Raw genomic sequence first — 22,119 nt, 5'->3', positions numbered from 1 at the left:
TTTTTTCCAGGAGTTCTCTTTTTAGCCTTTAAAACATCATCTCAGCTACCAGGAAATTAGAGACCTCTTCATATCTTCACACCTGACTCATATATTCCTGGATATGTGGAAAACTACATTATAAGGTCCATAATGTCCTGTGGTGCATAGCAGGAGGAAAATGTATTGTGTTTCTAAATAGGTAGGCCAAGCAGCTTCTGCACAGAGGAGTTTCTATCCTCTTCTTCCAGGGAAGCTCAGTAAGCTCAGCAGACTCCTGTTCTTTGAACCTCAGGACAATTACAGGTTGGTGCTCGGAAACCATAATGCCACAGGCATGCTCTATCTTCAAATGACTCACCCTTGCTGTGAACCAGCCCTCAAATTCACCATGTCCCATCCACTGCCTTCCTGCTGACTCTCCCAGAGACAGGCTCTCATTAAGGTTTCCCTGCCAGATTTAAAGTGAGGCAATCAGGAGCACTACCCTCCTGGAACTGGGCTATGCCTTTCAGACAGCAATGGGGCAGAGCAGACATGACCAGTCAGGCAGTGGCCCAGGGAGGGGCTGAGATAATCTCATGTGCCTCAGCTCTCTGTGGGACCCACTCATTGGGATCTCAGCAGAGCACAGGTCTGTGCTCTGAAAATATATTGCTCTTTCCATGTACCCCAGACTCCTGCAAAAGGTTTGATTCCCAGTGGAGAAGAAGTTCTTAAATAAACACCTGCAGTTGTCTCAACTAAATATTGTCACCAAGCACCCACAGTTCCCAGCAGAGGCTGATCTGATCCCTCTGCTGCTCTGCCTAGCAACACTGAAGGAATATAGAAAATTAGCCCTTATCAGACTGGAGGACACAGAGGAGGCAAGGAAGGCAAGACAGCCTTCAGAGTAGCCATGGGGTCTTAATAATGTGGTTTAATGTGTGGAGAGAGGAGATCCAAACCAGGATGGTGATAGCCCCTGAAGTAAGACCCAAGGGGACTTATTATTCCTCTGGACCAGCAGGTCCACAGAAATGGTCAGGATCAGCCTGTGCTCAGAAAGACTAGGGGCTGAAGGAGGTCCATGAGAAAGAGCAGAGGGAAATTGCCAGCCTGCACTCAGCAGACACTCCACCTGCCTCCACAGAATCATGCCCTGGAGCTCACATCTTTTAAAAAGCTGTCAGAAGACCTAAGAATGTATAAAGCATGCTCGCCTTAAGCACAAGAAGACTAGAGGGAAGCTATGGCAAGCTTGGCTGCTGTGCTGCCATGACTGTGGTTCCCTGCTCACTCCCACATAGGCAGTACTAGGTGTCAAGCAGGTTTTCAGTTCACTGAAATGAAGGCATTGCAACAGCCTACACACAGGCATGAAAGCCAGGCAGACTGAAAGCAAGCACCCATATTAAGTGGTCAGGATCATTAGACCACAGAATCTTTCCTATGAGACACAGCGGATTTGCATCCCTTGATGCCTGCCACTGAAGAGGGTGTGCCTTTCTTAAGAACATGCTTCTGCCCAGGGATAAACTCATGACATATTTCACATCACCTAGGTTAGCCTAGAAAATTTCAGATCTATTATCTTCTTCAAATATGCTGTGCTTAATGTAGTTCCACAGGTATTTGACCTCAAATCAGTTTCTCTATCTAACTCTGTGGTTTATGTTACTTTGTCAAATATGCAATTCCTCATTATTGTTACCACATTATTAAAAAAGGAAAGGAAAGATAGCTGCAGAATTACACAGTGAAGTCCTAGAAATTCTGTCTTGGAGGATGGTTGAAAAGATCCAAAGCACCCTTCATCTTGGGCTTTTCAAATTGTAATAAACGAAGTCATACAACACCCTGAATAAGGCAGAAAATGTTTTTCCAGAGAAAACTGCAGCAGAGAGATGAGCTGGACCCAACCAGTTTGAAAAACAAGGTGCTAAGTTAGGAAGGAAGAGAAACCACTGGTGCTGACTACCAGCTGATAGCAGTCCTCCAGTGGCAAAAGCATGAAAAAGAGGCACTTACAGCTTTCCCATTTTCCAGCCAGGTGACAGTGGGGACTGGAAGGCCGGTCGCTGTGCACCGCAATGTCACCACGGACCCAAAGGTGATGTTTTGGGATTCAGGAGCCTTCAGAATCCTGGCAAACACTGTAAGAGAAGACAAAGGTGCTAGCTGAACAATAATGTAAAGCTGAGGCTGGTGCCGTCATGGGGGTTCTCCCTCCCCAGTGGGTCTTGATGTAAGTCACAGCTCCATGAAGAACAGTAGACCATAGGACAGGCTTCCCAGTGAGTCACATTCCCGGGAGACAGATGAGGAGGAGAAAAAAAGAATTTAGTGTGGTTACATTCTGCACCTTACAGACCAAAGTTTAACTCTGGAAATTTCTGTGTCAAATCCAAAGCCTCGAGAGGGTAATGTGCAAGAAAACCAAGAGGAAACTCTTCAGTAGCATGCAGATGGAACAGCTTGCAGCAAAAAAAGCAGCAAGTTACCATGCTGGCCTGCTCAGGCTGACCTGTGAAACTTTGTGAGAACCATTAAGGACGCCAGTATGGACATGTGCCATGAAGGGTAAGGGTCAGATAAACATCTCAGTCTGATTGCAGCGATTAAGACTTGCCACAGAGTGGTGCAAACACTGGCATTTTCCATGCAACAACAAGCTGCCCTGAGGGGAAATGTCTAACATCAAGCATCAAGGTATGAGAGAATGGCTGGCAAAAACTTTAGGAAGATGAGATTGCAGTGGAAAAGTAGGCTTTTAAAGTGGCTTCCCATTTCTACAGCTCTTGCTTCTTTTGTGGAAATAAGGTTTCTGGGCACTTTGCAGATAAGCGAAATAAGCATTCCCTTCTCCCACTCCCTTTCTGTTGTTGTTGTGGTTGGTTGGGGGTGGAGGATTGGGGGAGGGGGCAAGGGGAAGGACTGTTGGCCAGAAATAACAACTGAAGTAGTTTTGCTGAAAACTTATTTTGATCCAGAAACACAACCCTGATGGTCTTAACAAGCTGCTGTACTTGGACCACATGGAGAAAAGCAGAGAAGAGAAACTTCCCACCTGGAACATTTGAGTTTTGACCTATAATTTTTAATGGAAATACCAGAATGTCTGTACGGAAGCAAGCTCAAAAGCACTTCTGCAATTTCTTACTCAAATTTCTCATGCTTAGTGAGTTACACCTTCTAGACCACACAGTAATGTCTAAAAATCTCCATCAGAAACTTTAATAAGCAGGGAAATTTCTCTTGGAGTTGTCAGAAAAGCCTGAGATCTTGTTTGCCACTTTTATCTGTGTGTTTCTCCTTATCAGCACACCTCACCACGTCAGCATCTTCTGTTTGCCCTATGCAGAATTAGAACATCTAAGTGTTCTAATAGTGTCCCCACTATTTGGTATGGGAACGCTTTGTCTGCAAAATTTCAGATGAACTGAAAAAAGTATATGCTTTCCACACAGTCCTTCCACCCAGTTCTCAGCTGGTATGCAGGTGAGATTTGTTTTGACAAAGAGCCTAAAAACAGCTTTTTCTCATAGATAAGTAGCAGTAGGTGTTAATTTCAGCATGGACTCCTTTTTGCATTTCAATAAACTCTTGGGCAGAGGCTTTTTGGAAGATTAAGTGTCAAGTCAGTTAAGTGAAAATGGTGAGAAGATAAATATTATATTGAGCTTCTTAATTCTGCTGTGTGCTTCGAGCAATCCCACTGTCTCTGCTCAGTGCCACCTGCCTAATCTCAAAGCAGGAGGCTTCTGCACCTCCTTACCCCTCAGCGAGGCAGCAGGTATGAAGCTCCTTCAGTAATGAGCAAAGCTGCAGTCACTGGCCAGAAGCTTTTCTCATGAATAATAAGTAAAATGAAACCTTTGTCTGAAGTTTCACTGGAGGCCATTAACACCAGATGGTTATGAATTCGGACCCAAGTTTTGCAGGCTAAGCTCATAATTATTTTTATGCTTCATTTGGAGAAATACTAAACTTTGGGGCCTGTCCTCTGGCAGCAGTTACATTCACATGGCTCCAGCTGAGCTAGCACGTTAGCTTCCAGGGTTGGAATATGGCCCTTAGTTCTTCTCTTAGCCCAGTATGCTGCTGGGACCCTTGCCCACCTGATTTTGCTCTCTGACTCTGCTGCTCAGATCCTGCCCAGTTAAATTAATACCAAAGTGACAAATTACCAGCACTCAGTTAGCTGATGTTGGACAGTGGTTATATGTCCTCCTCTGTACTAGCTGCTCTTCCAAAATCTGCTAGGATTTTTCTGCCAGGAATCAAAAAGACACACTTTTTGTATGGCAAATAATGGAAAATGGCAATAACACAGGCAGGGTGCAAAGCCACAGCAAGCACTATGGCTCTGCTCATGCCTGGCATGGTGCCTTTGGGGAGACATCCCTTTTCCCAGGGCCCAACCACCAGTGCTGATCTCTGCACTTGCTTTAGTAGCCCAGCACACTGCTAGATAAGCAGTTGTCTGCCACCTTTGGTAAGGTAGAGCATCAGGCCACCCTTAAAATACTAAAACACCAAATATGGGATAAAAAAATCCAGCAACAGCTCCTAAACATTCACATATTTCTGGTGGCAAGTACTGCAGGGAGGGATGGCTAAATAAAATTTGACTTATAAGGAACTAAGCTGATTTCCAAAATGTGGAAGAATTGAAATTCCTTCTATCCCCAGTGCTATCATGCACATTTTTCAAGACCTTCAGAATTGAAGTAATATATTTAATTTTTTAACATTTCAGATACTTACATTTGTATGCTTTCAAATATTTTACTTAAAGTTTAGCTATGTACTCTGAGTATGTAGTTGTAGATGGTAATACTGGAATAAACTGGGGAGGAGGGGGGATTGAATTATTTTATTTTTAAATGAGAAATTTCCTGGGACAAGGGGCCAGGCTTTCCGGGTCCTAACAGGTTTTGGAGCATGGCTGATTGGCCGATCCAGAGACATATTTTCCAAAGGGTTCTTAATCACCTTGGGAAAGAGTATTAAAAGAATAGTATCACCTATTTCTCAACCATATAATGTATGGGTAGATGATCAACACATTAACATTGCAGTCAGACCTGAGTGCTGTGGGAAAGTGAGGATGGGTTGCATAAGTGCAGCCAATGTCACCATCCACCTGTGCAAAGCAGGGCAAGAACACCAGGATGAGCTCAGGGTCCATTTTGGCAACTGCATGAGCAACAAAATCTGTCCTATATCTAAATGACAGAACACAGACCCCACAACTATGATTTTTCTGCCCCCTTCCTCTCCTCCCCCACCCCCCAATTCCACAAGTAGAGACAAGAGGCAAAGGCAAGTAAGGAATGGCAAATTTGGTGCTAGTGCAGTTGGTAGGAAGAGGTGGGTGAAAGGCAAGCAGAAGGATCAGGAAATAGCAATAAATGTTTGTAAAATTCACATTTTTGGTGGGCTCAGGACCTTGTCTTGTTCTCAGTTTTCTTCAGAGTGAAAATTTCCAGCAATCAGGTGATTTCTAATTCCTCCATTATTTGTCTGCCCTTTTCCACATCCTCCTGAATTTGGATTTTGCCTTTGCTTATTTAGCTACATTACCACTACAAGGTTAGCAACATTCTTATCAATACCCCTGGGCTCTCTGCACTGGATTCACCCACAGGCATCCCAAAAAGGCAGTTAGGAAAAGTGGGCAAAGACAGCTTAATTTATTTATTTTAGGGGAAAATAAAACAGAGGAGCTGTAAATGGAATCCAGACAGCTAAAAGCCAAGCCAGCATGTCAAATTTCACTCCCAAGCCCCTTAATAAATGTATTTTTTTACAGCCTTGGTAAATGATGTTCTGTGCACTGCAGGGCTTGCTAGGAGGAATCTGTACCATGGCCAGCTGCTCTCATTTCTGAGAATTACGTAACATCATCCAGTCCAAACAGTAGGGCTTTAATTCAGTCACAAAAATTTTATACTATAAAAAGATTAAAGCAGCATGCCCTGCCCCCTGCCTCCACATTGAATGGCTAACTCTTTCCAGGTGACTTTTTTTCCCCATTGCCTTTGATTGAGCTATGTTTCACTTCCCACGTTTGGGGTCTGGTCCCGCAGTCCTGGCAGATGCCTGCTCGCAGTCTGGGCAAGGCCTTTTTTTTGTTAAAGAAGGCTGGATTTGGCCAGTCACAACCAGACAGCTGTGTAGGTGGCCTGGAGCCATGCTGCTGCTTTGGGGAAAGGACACAGGGATGCCCAGAGCACCAGTGATGCTGTTTGTTTTTTGCCTTTTTACTTTAATATGTTCTCTGTATTCTTCACACGTATATTTGTCTCTCTGTAGCCTATTGTACTAGTGCTGATTTTCCCAGTACTTTTCCATGGCCTTTCCTAGGCAGAAAAGCACAAGAAATTCCAGAGCTCCAAGCCCTGGGAGGTGCAGGGCCCCACTGCTATCTTGGTTCCTCCTGGGAACCAAGGCCTACAACAACTCTTTGGGACACATTTCATGGACAAAGCCCAGCTAGTGCCAAGTGGGGGACTCCAGAGAAGGGGCTTGACCTGGGGGGGAATTACATCAGCATTTGTCCCCCTAATTGGTGCTTTGTATCATTATGCTGATTTCCTAAAACCCATAAAAATGTACTCATCCTTGGGATGGTGGGCTTTTGTGGACATCTTTCCATTACTGCCCCTGAAGATCCACTCTTATATTACCTCCTCACTAAAATGATCTTGAGTTTCACTTCCTGGCTGGGAAAAAGGCAGCACCAGGATCAGTCAAGCACTTGTTCTGGAATGTGGGGTAGATTGTTTTTATCCAGGGGCCACAGTTGCTTTGGTGAACCCTGTATTTAAGAGGATATGAGCAACACTTTCCCATGCAGGTGAATTAACTTAGCCTGTCTACATCAACAGGTGTTCACATCCAAGAGTTTGTTGGCAGAGTCCTGGCATACTGTAAAGCATCTGCATCCCCAGTAGTCCACAGCAAGGTAAGGCCACCAGGAGCTAACCTTGTGTTGGCAACTGCCTGGCAACATTCCCTTCCCACTGCAGCCAAAGCCTGGCCTCCTACCTGATGTGCCCATCCTCCCAGATCTGATATCTCAGTCTGCCTCACTTTCCACAGCTGCTTTGTGTTTCTCAATGAAACGTGGCCTTTTGGGTGACTGAAACCAGGTCTTTTGCATTTAATCTTTTTTCAGCTAAGCTGCAGAACACAGTGTGTAAAGGCAAATCTTGTGTGCACAATGCGTTTCCTTTGCATCTAATGTTGCATTGAGATCCAATGTGTCGACACTGCTGCCAGAACTGCTAAACCACATATTGTCTTGGAAGGTTTCCAGATATAAATATCCTGGCAAAGACTTTCCCCTGTGCAAAATTCACACTTTTGCTAAATTGCAAACATTTTTTGTTTGTGTTTGCCAGTGTTCCATAGCTCTTTTGTACCTGAAACATGAAAGGTCAGAATTATTTCTTGTCTGCAGAGGTGTCTCTGGGCTTGGACTTTGCTTACAAAGCCACAGAAAAAACATTTCTTCTTGCTAGCTGTATGCTCTAAAGAACCATGAACATGTGCCACTATGATTTTTGCCAGTGACAAGTCAGTTTGTCTAACTTCCCATCCAGATTCATTCAGCTTGTAACCATTCACTCTTCCTAACAAGCCTAAACCAGGCAGTCAAGGAGAGATAAAAAGTAGAGGGACTGCCATTTCCTTCCCACTGGTGAGAGATGAAGGAAGGTCTGACAAATACATTTTTAAATGCACAGAAGCCTGCGGCATTTGTGTTTTCTAACATTACCTGCATAAAATGAAAAAGATTCTTGGAATGCTGCTGCCAAGAACAGGCCACACACCATGCTCATGGATCAGCGGGCACAGAGACAGTCACGGGAAGCTGTGTGCAGCAGCTAATCACATTCCAAGGGCTGACCAGACAAGATTCAGTCTCTGCAGCTGACATGACAGAACCGAATCCCACCTCGGATCCAGACATGGAGAACAAACATATTCTTGGAGAACAAACATATTCTCCAGTGAGGACAAGGAGAAAGGGAGTCAACCACTCCTCTCGCAGCAGCAGCAGCAGCAGGTTCTGAGCGTGGATTAGCACTTCCAAAATGGGGATGAGTTAATAATTAAATCCCAAGATAACTGCAAGGTCAGTTTCATTTTGACCACCAAGTATTTCTTACCTAGCTTGCAGCACTTATCTTTTTTTGTAAGCCTATCAAATAAATACAAAGAGGAGCAAAGCAGCTCCGGCAAAGCTGATATGAGGCACTTCCATTTATCTTTATCAAATTGCTTACACATTTAATTTAATCTATGTACAAACATGCTTATTGCTAAAAAACCACGTGTATACAAGTTATCAAAACAAAAAAAAAAGTACACACACACTGTAGGAAACCCACACAATCACTGTATTATTCCTCAAGGGAAAGCACTATTACGTACAGGGCCCAACATAGCAAGGTGAGGAAGAGCTGTAAGCAAGCTGTAAGCAAGCAGCACTTCACCATCCACTGACCCTCAGCCTGTTATTGTGGTAACCCAGGAGGATAAGCCTCCAACACATCTAAAGTATCTGCATTTTGTACACATTGGCAAGATGCAAGTTCTTCTGGCTCCTGATATATTAATTGGGAGAGCTGGGTCTTGCTGTAGTCCTTAAAGCATCATGCAGCACAGGCTAGACTCCACAGCACTCAGCCTGGAGCCTGAGGCTATGAGATGGGCACCAGGGACAATTCAAGATCTGTGTGAAAGGAAGATGGAGCAAAGTACATCTGAATCATATACTTTCAGACTCAAAGCTCTAGTGTCTGATATAAAAGAAAATTTTTCTTAGCAACGCAAAAAACTTTCCAAACTAACTTTATTTTAGGGTGTACTCCTAGATTTATGGGTGGTAGCACAATTTGCATTAGTAGAAGGACTAATGTGATGACAAACATATCAGCCACTAGCTTCTCAGCTGTGAAAGACTTTACACTGCATGTAGATGTCTGTGGAATCCTAAAAGGAGACACCACAAGTAAGCAAAGATGTAATAACCAGGAGTAAAATGTAAATAGATAGCTTATATCCTGTGTAACTATATAAAACCTGTTCTGTGCAAGTGTTCATCTCTATATACAGAGCAAACACTAGATTCAAGGACAAGTGAGGATAATGCGTTCAAATTACTTCCCAAGGAATTGAATGAGGAAATTCTTCTCATGTCATTACTGCTCTTATATTTGTGTTTGGTTTCTTTGAAGGAAAGACCCTTTAAACCTCCCTGTGCTCTGTCTCATCTACAGTACAGAGTCATATCAGGTGCATTTATCTCTGCCTCTATCCGCTACTGAATGTGAAACTGGAAATGAAGTTTCCAGCCTCCCAAAGTCAAGGAGCAATTCCTTTGCTTGTTCCACTCATGATCACGACCCATCATGACTGCTGCTGAGGCTACTAGTCTGTGTGCATGTATTGAAATCACAGCTATGCACAAGTCTCCCTCTCCCTCTCCCACCCTAAGGAATTGAGCAAACAATTATGGGGAATCACTGGGATACCAAAAATGAGGTGATTCATGCATTATCCTGACATCTGGTCTGCACCACTGGTATTAGCAATGCCATAAATTTAATTACATGTCCTGTGAAAAGTACTTCCTTCTGTCTAGTTTAAAGTGCTGCTGGCTGTAGCTGCTAGGATGTTACTTGGTTTGGGGACAGCAAAGAGCCTGTTCCCTGCTCACCTTATCCATCACACGTGCTTGATTTTTAGTGTTGAAAACTCATCTAATTCCTCCTACAACAGACATCCATCTATTTTCCAAATTCTCAACTCCCTGTTTGATATACCCTTTTTGTGAGGGGCTCAAGCCCTTTCAGAATGCTTGTCTCAGTTTGCTCTGGTCCCCTTTATTTGATAGCTATGGATATTCTCTACCCTCTACTTCCCTTCATTGTTCTGTGGGAAGCTCGTGCTTTCTAGATAGCCAATGGTTTAGAAGAGAGAGAGATTTTAATTGCCATATCATTTTTTGTCTTAAAACCACAATTCATGAAATGTTGTGAGAAGATCATACATTTTTCCAATGCCTTCCCAAGGTCTATGATAGGGGAAAGAAGTTTTTGTGAAAGGAAATAGCAGGCTTAAATGCTTTTAAAGAAGAATTTTGTGTATGTGCCTTGTCTGAAGCCTCACTGCAGCTCCTCATTGCAAGAGGCCATCCTATGATAATGACTCAAAGGCAGCCAATGACACAGGGGAGCAAACTTTGGGAGTAAATTGAATAGCTCACACGTACTTGTCATTTGTTGAAGGTCTGAGGCTGCTTTCTTCCTCCTGCAGCTTGCCCTGTTACCCTGTAATTAGGGCCATGATTGTTTCTGCAGCATCTCAGACCCTTGGGATGACTCTGGTGAGTGCAGCAGGTAGGAGGAGATTTAATGAGATATTCTGGGGTTTCAGTTATGCCCATGCCACCCCACTGAGGTCAGTCAAATACTTTGGTGTAATTACAGGCAAACTTGTAATGCTTCCTCCCCATAAACCCTTTGCAATGTTTAAAATCAAACTGCTGTGTTCACCCTTTACTGCCATAGGACATTGCCTGCAGGTACATACACCAGCACCACCACAAACAGGAAAGGCATCCTTTCCCAGAGCTCCTGCCTCTGCTAAGCCTTTGGCCAAGCCAAAGGCTCTTCTTCAGTGTTGGTATTAGAACTTCCAGGAGGAAGTTCCATCCAATACTTAAAAGAAGAACTGCAAATTTCCTTACCAGTTTGTTATTTGGCAATTCACCTGACCCAAAACACTCTGCCTCAAAAGATAATAGCAATAAAAATTCTGATTTCACACTGAAATCTAATTTGTGGGAAATGCAATGTAACAGCGCTGATTGGCTGCTTCAGTGGTCTCTTGGTATCTCCCTTTCCTACATATCTATGCCAAGTGCAGGCAAGTCGACACAAAAGTGTAAAAACTTTTTGGATGGCATATGAGGAGTCATCTTTCAACCAAAATATAGCCCACCTCTGGAATGTGGCCTATTCAAATTGATAGAATTTTCTGCACTAAATATATGCTTTTATTCCTCTTATTTGAATTTTTGTGTGACTTGCTAGTCTGTTGATTTATCTGTGATGCAAATTTGTCCCAAGACACCCAAAAAACAGCTGAAGGAAGCTAGTGCTTTACACTTCAAAGGGACAGTCTCTTAACTAAGCAGCTATAGCATTGCTTTCTATTGTCAATTAGTCTGCCATCTCCTCACTGACACAAGAATTAGACTACATGATTAAAATAAAAATCTAGACCAAATCTGGCAAGTCCTTTCTTCTGAAGGGATGGAAGGAAAACCTTCCTATTTTTAAGGCTAAGGCAGTTTTCAGAAGTGGTTTACAGGGGAACATTTTTGTGGCCTGTGGCAGGGTATTATTTTAGTAGCTAGTAATAAGCAATAAAATGTGGCCAGGAAAAGACATCTATCTACCAGAGCTGGAATGTGAAACCAAACATCTAAGTCAGGGAGTATAAGGAGATTTGCTTCTTTCATTGTTTATATTGATTGTTTTATGTGCTGCCACACAGTAGCACAGGAGGAAGTGGAGCAGCAACACTTCAGCAGAAAGATCAATGAAATGGCCTTGTTAAAGAAAGGGTCAGTAGCTCTCAACCAATGCCTCTTCAGACAGCTGGAAAATGCAGAGATTTGAACCAAAAAAGTTAGTATATCAGTGGAGAATACAGGCTGTTTTTTTGTTAAAACACACTGCATCTTCTAATGTTTGCCCTGGCTGTTTTGTTTGTTTCCTTACAGATGTATGATTACTAATTTCTAGACATGTGTCTGTAGAGTGATGACTTAAAAACTAAAGGTTATCACACACTACGCTCCTGAATTCCACAAGTCTCTAGTGCCACAGGCTGGTGGAGATCAAGCTCAGTTTCATATAAATCACAAGATGTAGCTGCATCTAACTCAGTACACAAGCAACAGGACCATCCACATACTCTTTCCTCTCACATAGCAGTCCCTGTATTTATTGCCTTTTTCTACACTTTTCAGCATCAAAAATGCATCACTGAGAAACTGGAACTTCAGAGGTTTCACTAGCTGGATGCAACACTGAGAAAGACAGAAAGCTTGATCTTAACCCACAGGGGAAGAAAAACCTTTTGCACCGACATTCCAGTAGACCATTCACACTGTCTCCCTACGTCAGAAAATTGCCATTCACAGGTTACTGTTGGACTGGAAGGACACCTCTCAGGAAAATATTTTACCTTCTGCTGTGTTAGTGCCTAATCCACCACAACCCTTTGTACATTTCAGTGACAATAACTCCACTGATTTCCGGAAAATGCTCGTTCAATAGTTGAAACTAAGTATAAGGCTAAGGCTGAAATATGGTTTATAGCATTTTCTCCTTTGTAAGCAGGTGTTACTTCTAAACTGTCAGAAATTCATAATCAAATTTTCAATTTCTTTTGTGATTTTGTTGTTGTTGCTGTTGTTTTGAAGAATGAAGAATAACAAGAGCCCTTCTTCAGGTGAATTCTATCAATTCACAAAGTGTCACTTTCCTTCCCCTAAGAACAGAAGAAACATTCTCCAAAACAAAGAAAAAAACTGATCCCAGGTCTGGCAAAGATGCCTGTAAATTATCACAAAATTCACAAGTTTGTGGCTGTTCTGCAATAGACACTTCTTATTTGATGTAGGAATTACATATAATCTGAACACTGTCTATAAGGATAATATCCAAAAAAGATAGTAAGAGATTAAAGGAAATCATCCAATGGAATTTTTTTGTGTATGTTAAGAAAAAATTAATGAGGCATCTTCACTCTGCATCTGAGTGATAAGCATGCTCATAACAGAAATATTACCATGCCTCTCACCACACAAGAGCTCATGGCTTTAAATATATTCTTTTAATATCACACAATTCATACATAATGGATATGGGGAACATCATTCTTAGCTCATGTCAGACCTTGGAGACTGTACAGTTTTAGGCAGCAGGCCCAGAAGCTGAACCTGAAAAGCTCTTGCATGGCTTTTGTGGAACTGGTCCTAATAGTGGACCAGTTTGATGTCACTGCAAATACCAACAAAAATGAAAATTCCTCCCCTTCTATGGCCTATGTACATAAATAGTTGTCTAATGCATAAAGGAAAAACCAAAGGTCTTACAGACCCTGCAGATTTCAAATGCTCAGAGGAGGCCCACAAAAGGCCTTCTTGGGACACCTTAAATCTTTACCCCATGCCCTAAATTTTCACTTTCATCAATGGTAATTTCTGCTTTTGATGACAAATCTCAACAGTATTGATGGCAATGACTGCTTCTCTATTTCCAAAGGAGTGATTTCAGATTTCAGATAAAACTGGAACATCTTAACCATCTCAGTCAACATCCTGTCAATAAACGTCAGCCTTCAGACATCTGTGCTAACTACAGATCAGATAAGAAAGCAAATGCCTCTATTCAATCACAGTCCTTAATCTTGGATTAATTCGGGAAACTTTCAGCCAGAGATTCACTGTGAGAATCAATACAGCAAACAACAATAAATCTGTGGAAATCCTTTAGCAAGGTACTGCTTCACTGAGTATATAAATGGCCTTCTAGGTTTTGCAGAAGTGTACATTACAAACGTTGATAATGCAGTGATTAAAAAGCTAGTGAGCAAAATGCTCAAGATGATAGAAAATGAATACAAAACTGCAGGTCAGAAATGTTGCCTCCAGGAAATTAAAAACTCATTTCTTGGCAAGCAGTCAAGATTATAATATTGTTCCTTTATCTCAGTGCACACTTTACCTTCTGTATCTCAATGTACGTTCTACCTTCTGGATGTACAATAGCAAGAGCAAGTCTTCACATGCTAATTTTAGCAGATCAAAAAACTCAGCATTGATTTCTTTGGCTTTGCAGAAAGCAAAACCCTTTTCCTTTGTGGAAAAGGCTTGTTTCTGCCTATTGAACTTCTGCTTCATGCCACTACTTTCACTAGTCCTTTTCTCATACACTGAGTGGGCTGTAACTAGAAGAACCAAGTGAGGAAAATACAACCATGCAGCTTCTGCATAACTGAACCAGCTCACCAGTGAACTAATTTATAATGAGCCCAGCAGATGTCAGAGAGAACCAACCCTATTTCTCCAAGACATTCCTCAGACCAAAACCAAAGACATGTATAATTTCACTGCTGCAGGACACACCAAGATCACAAAAAATGTGTGTAATTCTTCTTCAGGAGTGGTGCCTATCTTGCATGGTCACTCATTTAGCTCACTTGGCCAATGCTTGCCTCTTGCATCCTTTCTCCATAACTTATCTCCAGAGCCTGTTCTCTGATGTTAAATCAAGGGGGTGCTCCATGTTTCTTCTCGTAATACCCTCCAGGCACCCCAGGAAGACTTTGAGTGAGGGCAGTGCTGACCATAGGCTCAACACAGTTCCCAGTGAGAAACCAAGCACTTCCTACAAATCCAACCATTAGGTCCACCATGATTGTGTATCTACCACATGTGGATTATGCCTTTAAAGAAAAAAATCTATTTCACCATCACTTGTCCAAATTCATCTGAGCTTGCCCCAAAGTCTCATCTGAGACTTGGATAAAAGATGCAAAAAGGCAGGCTTTTTAATCCTTTCAATTAAAATCATGAACCAGGATTAATTTATTGTAATTCATGACCTAAGCCATGGTACCTGAAACCTGGCCTGGGAAAGCAAACAGGCTGCCCTAACATAGGACAGGTCTGTGCAGAGTGAAGAGCCTACAGAATCCTTATCTCCTTCACAACATTCACTGATGAAAACTGAAAAATCACTTCCCCTAAAAGAGGCCTTCTGTGCTTTCTTTTTCCTGACAAGAACTGCACCTGAATTTTCATCCAAAGCTGATTGCTCAAATTACTTCAACTTTGCTTTAAAAATAATAAAACTTTAAAAATACTAAAGTTGTGCTTTAAAAGTAACAAACAGAGGCCAGTAGTATGAATTTTGAGGAAAGCTGACAAGGAATGGAGAAAAAATATTTGGAAAATCAAAATAGCAGCATTTTTCAAATAGTTCCACCTTGGGCCACTGAAACCAGACAAGTAGTACTGTAAGGTACATCAGTAGTGTAAACCCTTGGGCCAAGTCTGTTGTCAGTTTGAACAAATGGATCCTGCAAAGTTCACTCTATGTACTTGTGACTTGCTGCAATTCCTGGGCCAACCTGAGCAAGTCATTTAATCATGTGCCTGATCAAAAGCACATTTAGGAGCCTGATTGCCTGCAGAAAGCAGAGAGTCAGTCTTTCAAGAACAGCTCGGCACTTTGAACGATGCCCTAAGTTGATTGCAGGATGTGAAAGCATAGAAGATAAGAGGCTAGTGTGTATGTCTCAAGCACTGATAGCCATATAGCTGTGGAGCCTACCAAGGATTCTTGGTAGAGATGGCAAGTTACCAGCCATGACTGGAGAAAGAGGCCAAATGGAAGTAGGGCAGTGCCTTTCTGACACAAGTGTCCTTGTTCTGGCTGCCAGAGCTAAGCACAACAGAGTACAGCTGAGGCACAGGAATGATGCTGACGAGCCGGCATGGAATGTAAGGGGGGATCAAGAGCACCCAAGATCCCTGAAGCCCCCAACCCATTTCCACAAAGGTCAAAAAGAATGGGCTGCACAGGATAAATGATTTGCATAGAGAGTGAGAAACTTAGCTCCAGTGCATGGAAACTTCACTTTGAAAAGGACTACAAAGACTGGACACACACGTGTTACAGGGGCGTGAATACCCATCAGCTGGATTGATGCTGAAACCAGGACTGGTGATAGTGCCCTCTTCCTTTCTTCTTTTCATTCTCTCTCCTCCTCTTTGATCCATCTCTCTTTTTGTCTCAGTCCCCCTCCTTTCACCCTAGCCCTTTATCCAAAACCCACTGCCCCATGCTTATATAGGAGGTCAGGGATTACCATACACATTTCCATGCCAAATGTGTAATTTATTAATAAAACTTCGTAAGATTTTTGCGGGCACTCTTACTTTGGTCATCCCTCTCAACCACAAAGACCTCTGATCCTTGGGTGCTCCCTTCCATGTAAGGATAGGATGTCACACGGGCCTAATGCTGGACCCATTAAAATGGAAGCACACAACAAATCAAGATCCTTGTGATCTAGATGTAGCTAGGCATAAATATTTACACTTTTCCTTGAATGAACACTTGTCTTGAATTAAATATTCCTAGTTACCATGTTTATTTATTTTATTTTAATATTAAACCACACAATGCAGGCTGGGGACTCCAATTAATACTAGGACCAAGATTTAAAAAAAAATTTGTAATGTTATTACAGAGAAGCAATAAACAACAATTTTCATAAATTTGATGAACACTATGAATGCTCAAAGAATATTGGAGTGTGATTTTCCTGCTTTGAATAATTTTAGTGTATTATTTACTTGGAGTTATTTTAAAATGCTGATACTAATGGGGTAGGAGGGGCAGGAGGGGAGGGATACTAAAAATAATGAAAGAGGTGTGAGGGTGATGTGTGCATGTACCAGCTTGCAGGCGTACACAGGTATGTGTGCGTGTAGTTATGCTAAATAACCATGAAAATTGATCTAGAACACCATGAGGGGAAGGGATTTGTATGCACAGCAAGCTGCTGGGTCGGGATTACTAATGTTGTCAGTTTGAAAAAATGGATCCTGCACAGTTCACTCTATGTACTAAGTCAGGATTAATACCTCTGGATTTTGGAAGCCAAAAATATAAACCAAACATGTGTCTGTCTAGTTTGGGTGGCCACCTGAAATTAGGTATATTATAAAGGTGTCCTACCAGAGAAACCAAGGTGAGCCTGAAGGACAGCATTTATTTGTTCATCCAACACATGAATGGAGCAGGAGGGGACAATTTGTGGGGAAGCATTGACCTGCCACAATCAATTCAGAACTAATCTTCTTCCTTTTAAAAAGAGCACACATACACACCCCAAGTAGGGTATTTGTGATTTAGTTTGCCAGTCTTTGAATTAACAGGCCACTGAATAATTCTGGAGATGGAGAAAAACCAAGACATCAACCTTAGCAGCCTGGATTTTTTTGGTGCAATTCCAGCTTGTTTTTAGATTCCCTAACTGGCTTTGGCAGATCTGGAGCAAAGAATTGCAGTGACAGAGGCCCTTCAGCATTTGTGTTTGATGCACCAAGAATGTGCCATCCACAGTTTAACTCTTGACAGACCTTTGCCCATTGTCTCAATTACAGGGGCCAAAGTAAAACCCAGGACTCAAGCTGTTCACATCAAGATCCAACTGTTTTCAGTTTGCTTCATCACTTTAGCCCGGGAGAAGTACAGCTCTTAATCTAGGTTAAGAATAGCTGCCTTCCTGTTTCAAAAGCTAAAGAAGTTTCTAGTATACACAGTCTCTATGTATAAATATTGAAAAGGGACAAAAAAACCCTGAAAAATTCATGCAATTTTTAAGAAAACAGCAGACCTACAGCAATGTGTAGTTGGATCTAATATATCTGATACAGCTCCCAGAAGGAAGCAGATCCTCTTAGAAATGGGATTGCATGCTAAGTAACCTCAGATAGCCCCAGGCCAAATGTAACCTGCAATAGTATTTTGAAGCTTACTAAGAAAAGGAAGACCCTTCTCTACTTTCTGTATTACAGCCATCCTGAATCAGAAATAAAAATTTGTTCATCTACTAAATCAGTCGTTCCCCCACTCACCCCACAAGCCCTTGCCCAAACCAAATTCTCTTATGGGATTCAGGAAGATAGAATGCCTTGTTGCCAACATTTGGGTACCCCTGTCTACTATTCTCAGCACTCTGAAACTGGAGGTGGTTCACACCCCATAGCAAATACCTTCTGTACATAAGAATTGGACACAGAGTACATAAGGGCCGGAAACTGAAAAACCAGCCTGGTGTTCATTTAGTGGGCAGAAAATGTTCACGTCCACAAAAGCAAATGTTCTATGTTCTCTCTTTCTCCTTCTCCTTCTCCTTCTCCTTCTCCTTCTCCTTCTCCTTCTCCTTCTCCTTCTCCTTCTCCTTCTCCTTCTCCTTCTCCTTCTCCTTCTCCTTCTCCTTCTCCTTCTCCTTCTCCTTTCCTTTTTTTATTCACCCTCTAGGGTCGTTCAGACAACATCAACACAATACTTTAGGTTAATTCAAGTTACTGGGTATGCATGAGGGGCTGGCACACGGAGCTTGAGACTGGTTCAAAAGTCACTCACCTTCCACTACCACATTTGCAGGTTTGGAGTAGGCTGTGCCCAAGCTGTTCTTGGCTACACAACGATACTGTCCTGCATCTTCTCTCTGAACATTGTGTATCCTTAAATTCCCAGAATCGAGGACGGCAATGCGAGCAGTCTCCTGCCGGAGGAAGGAGCCATTGAGGTGAGGACTCTACACGCAGGCTGCACACAAAAATCTGTATACAGAGTTTGGGCTTACATGCATGAACACTATACATGTCCTACAACTCAAGGGTTTGGGTGCAACTCTTCCTGCTCAGCATTGTCATGACACATTCACCCACGGCTATTTTTGCAGATCAGAGAATTATAGCTTCTAAAGAGCTCTTATTTAAGAGAACACTCAAAAGTTCTTTCCTCAGGATTTGGCCATCCTTAGTAGTGACAAGCATATATCACATAAAATATAGATACACAGAGAGCATTCGGTTCATATGTAGACTCATTGCAAATGAAGATATTTATGAGATGAGCCCTGGATTTTCCAAATGCTTCCTTTCTAGCTACTAGAATTTACAAATACTATAACTAATGCTAATATTTAACACAGTAACTTTAGCAAACAATTATTATTACTGAAAACCATTCCTACTCACCTTTACAACTGTTTCTCCTTTGACCCATGAAACAGAAGGTTTTGGATTCCCCATTGTAGTGCATGGAAGAACAGCCTTTAATCCTTCTATTATTTCCACATTTACAGGTGGACGGGTTATTTTGGGTCCTAAAATTTTAAAAGCCAAATTTTAAAGTTGGGACGAAGCTACAAGATAGTAGAACAAGACAAATTCAGAAATTACATCCAAAAATCTGCTGCTTTTTCTGTGTACTGCTGAAAAATAAAGCAATCTTTCTTGGTCTTGAAGATATTTGGTAAGAACTTTCTTCAGCACTGTATTCAGTTTAAAAAGCAGCAAAAACAGCTAACTTGCATGGGTTATTTGTTTTCCTGTGTGGAGTTTGACAGTCATTTGAATTAGGGCCTGGGCTAAAATCCAAATTCAGATAAGAGTATTTCCAGTACTGAAGAATGTTAGCATTCCAGGTTCTGACATTTTTCACTGTATAAACACTGTCTTGTCTCAAAGCTCAGATCTGGATTGAATTGATTTTGAAAGAGTTTTAACCCAGACCTGCCTCTAGCTCAACAAGAAGGGCATGTAAATGCAATTAATATCCTTAACTGAAGGATTCATAACTATGCTAGTGAAAAGGACAATCGAGCCTTAAAGAAAAAGCAATCAAACTCCCTTAAAGTTAATGAGGGATAAATTTAAATTCATTTTACTGGAAGAACATGGCCTGCCTTAGTCGGAGCTGAGAGTATAAAAGATTATCATCTCAGTATTTTGGGACATATGACATTTTGAGGCCCTTGCATGATAATGAACCAGCAGAAAAACAAGTTTCAGAGAGCATCATGTCCTGTTCATCACCTGCAAGTGACTGGGATGATGTAGAATTCCAGCATTACCAGACCTTGAGGGTCATCTCATTAGCACAGACAAATCCTTTCCTACAAACAGATGCTTTAGCCAGAATTTACCTCCACTGCTTTTTAAAGGGCTTGTGTAAATAACTCAAGCCGTGTGAGTCCAGCTTTACTGAGCTTGGCACATACAGAGCTCTCTGCAAGAGCAAATCTTTTGGCTTCCATGTGGGATGATGAGATTTACAACACGGTGCTCCAGAACATTCAACACTGCTGTTGAGAGCATCTGAACATAATTTAGTTGATTTTGCCATTCTCAGGAAGAAATCTGGTTAGTGAAATTTTGCAGTTAAAATTCAACGGGGACCTATGCAGCATTGCCACAGAGGACTGATCTATCAAACTCTTTTACGGAGTTTTGCACAAAGGGCATTCTTCAAAGCATCCGTTTTTTCTTCTGATCTTAGAACAAATGTGTGTTATTCAAAGTAAATAATCTCAACTGCATTAAATTATGATCCCATAATTTCTGTCTCTGACTAAAAGAACTGCACCCATCTTCCCAAGGACATGGGTTTGCCCAGAACATGGATCCCCAGGTGCCATAGATGGGAGTCTGCTCGGGCTTTCGATTAAACACTCACGTGACATCAGGAAGAAATTGTATTCCCACTTACGCATTTTCACCTGGAGAGCCCCGCAGCTCTGTGCAGCTGCTCCCACTCCATTATCTGCTGTGCAGCAGTATACCCCATCATCACTGTCCTCCACGCTCAGGATGGTCAGCAGCTGCCCGTTCCTCTGGATGTTGTACCGTGTGTCAAACAGCCTGCAGGGCACAGCACGGATTGTCAGGGACAACCAGGGACAGAGAAAGGGAATTGCATTTTAATATGCAGACTGCTGGTTCACTACAAATGGCAATCAGCTCTACCTCTGATTTTTAACCCACAAGCAGAAGGAAATCTGCTGAAAATGCTGAGTTCAGTATTAAGATTCAGATTTTCACAAGACTGTGCAATTCCTGACTGTCACTAGTGTAGTAGCAATTCTTCCACCACCCAGACATTGGTAAAATCAGTAGGCATCCTGTTTGGGGTTTTGTCTGGCCAAAGACAGGCATGAGCACAAATAATCAGTTCCAGCCCCAGGTTCTGGTTTAGGTATCATTGTTCAATGTAAGTGAAAGATGCTTATGTAGGAACTACAGCTAGCTGAAATTGTTTAAAGAAACCTTCTTCAGGAAAAAAAAAAAAAAAAAAACCAAAGCAAAAAAAGGGGTTTTTTTTAATTAAACAGATAAAGCTATGGAAATATTTTTAAGGTTGTGTAAAAAGACACAAACCAAAGACCATGAACTTTTGTGTCCACATCCTGGAGAAGTTTTGTCTATTTGTTTTGCAAAAAAAACAACAAACCAACAAACAAGCAAAGAAATGTACTGAAGATATCTGGCTTCAGGATTCAAGGATAGTTGTGGTTTAGTGACAGCAGGCTTTAACCTGAGTAATTCAGAGAACTGCAGAAAGCCCTGAAGCTGGATCAACAAGATTGGATATTGTAACAAAGTATGTGGGGCAAAGACCAATTTCAAATGAGTGAGTATGACCAAAGTATGACCAAAGAGGTGTGGTATGTAAGTAGGAGGGATGTGTGTAGTCAAATGGGAGAGCCAGGGAAATCAGAAAGATGAAGAGAAATCAGAGAGCTGAGGTATTGATCTTCATTGCAAAGCTATGATAAATATAAAGAAATAGCATAAATAAAACACAAAGAAATTCACTATTCTTAGTGCCTATTTTCACACCTTTGTTGATGCTTTTAGTAAGCACCTTCATGCAATTGGTCTTTGATTCTAATGAATAGTGGAAAAAGGGTTGTGACCTGAGGATTTTATCCCAAGCAATCACAATTATCTGACCACTGCACATGTCAGGTTTGTCTTTTACTGTTAAAAATTGTACAGTAGTCATTGACTAACCTGAATGTACCATTATGATGGTTTAGGCATCCTTTCAACAGCATTTCTCCACTCAGTATTACATCTCCCTCCTCTTTTCCAACTTGGGAAGAAAGAGTGCCATGAAGTCATTCATAGGGTAAAGGACATGCTGACTCTGTCCCCTTCTTGTCCAAGGAAGGCTCATGGTGGGCAGCCCTGTTCTGGAAGATGGGCCAGGTAACAATTTGACTCAGCACAGGGCACCTGCTGGTTTACTTGCACAAGTTTTGAAAGGCACTTCCAGAAAACTAGTGCTGACTGTATTCTCTGTGCTGGCCCTATTTCCATTGAAGTTCAAAGTTTACATACTGTTTTGTTTTGAGGTTAATCTTGCAGTCTGTCCAGGATGCTGGAGCCTTGGCAGGAGACGAAAATTTAGGACACAAAATAACTGATTAATTACTTTCAATAACTAGGCCCTATGAAGTTCGATATACACACAG

The 22,119-nt window shown here is 41.9% G+C and overlaps 1 protein-coding gene across 4 annotated transcripts in view; it reads right to left on the bottom strand.

Annotated features, from left to right (window-relative positions):
• MUSK (muscle associated receptor tyrosine kinase) overlaps positions 1-22,119 on the bottom strand; it is a 54,952-nt gene that overhangs the window by 27,059 nt on the left and 5,774 nt on the right. For 3 of the 4 annotated variants that reach the window (XM_030237549.2, XM_018921556.3, XM_018921558.3), the window contains exons 3-6: positions 20,352-20,503; positions 18,839-18,966; positions 18,219-18,360; positions 1,993-2,117 (exon numbers count right to left, since the gene is read on the bottom strand). In XM_030237549.2, coding sequence (XP_030093409.2) covers positions 1,993-2,117; positions 18,219-18,360; positions 18,839-18,966; positions 20,352-20,503 — 547 coding nt within the window. Of the gene's footprint in view, positions 1-1,992; positions 2,139-4,528; positions 4,534-18,214; positions 18,361-18,838; positions 18,967-20,351; positions 20,504-22,119 lie in introns of all 4 variants that reach the window. The other variant, XM_050987148.1, reaches the window with a different exon arrangement.

The sequence above is a fragment of the Serinus canaria genome, chromosome Z (genome assembly GCF_022539315.1).
Source record: "Serinus canaria isolate serCan28SL12 chromosome Z, serCan2020, whole genome shotgun sequence".
In the NCBI taxonomy this organism is placed as follows: domain Eukaryota; kingdom Metazoa; phylum Chordata; class Aves; order Passeriformes; family Fringillidae; genus Serinus; species Serinus canaria.
The sequence above is the reverse complement of the archived record's forward strand: the minus strand, read 5'-3'. Positions and strand labels throughout refer to the sequence as shown.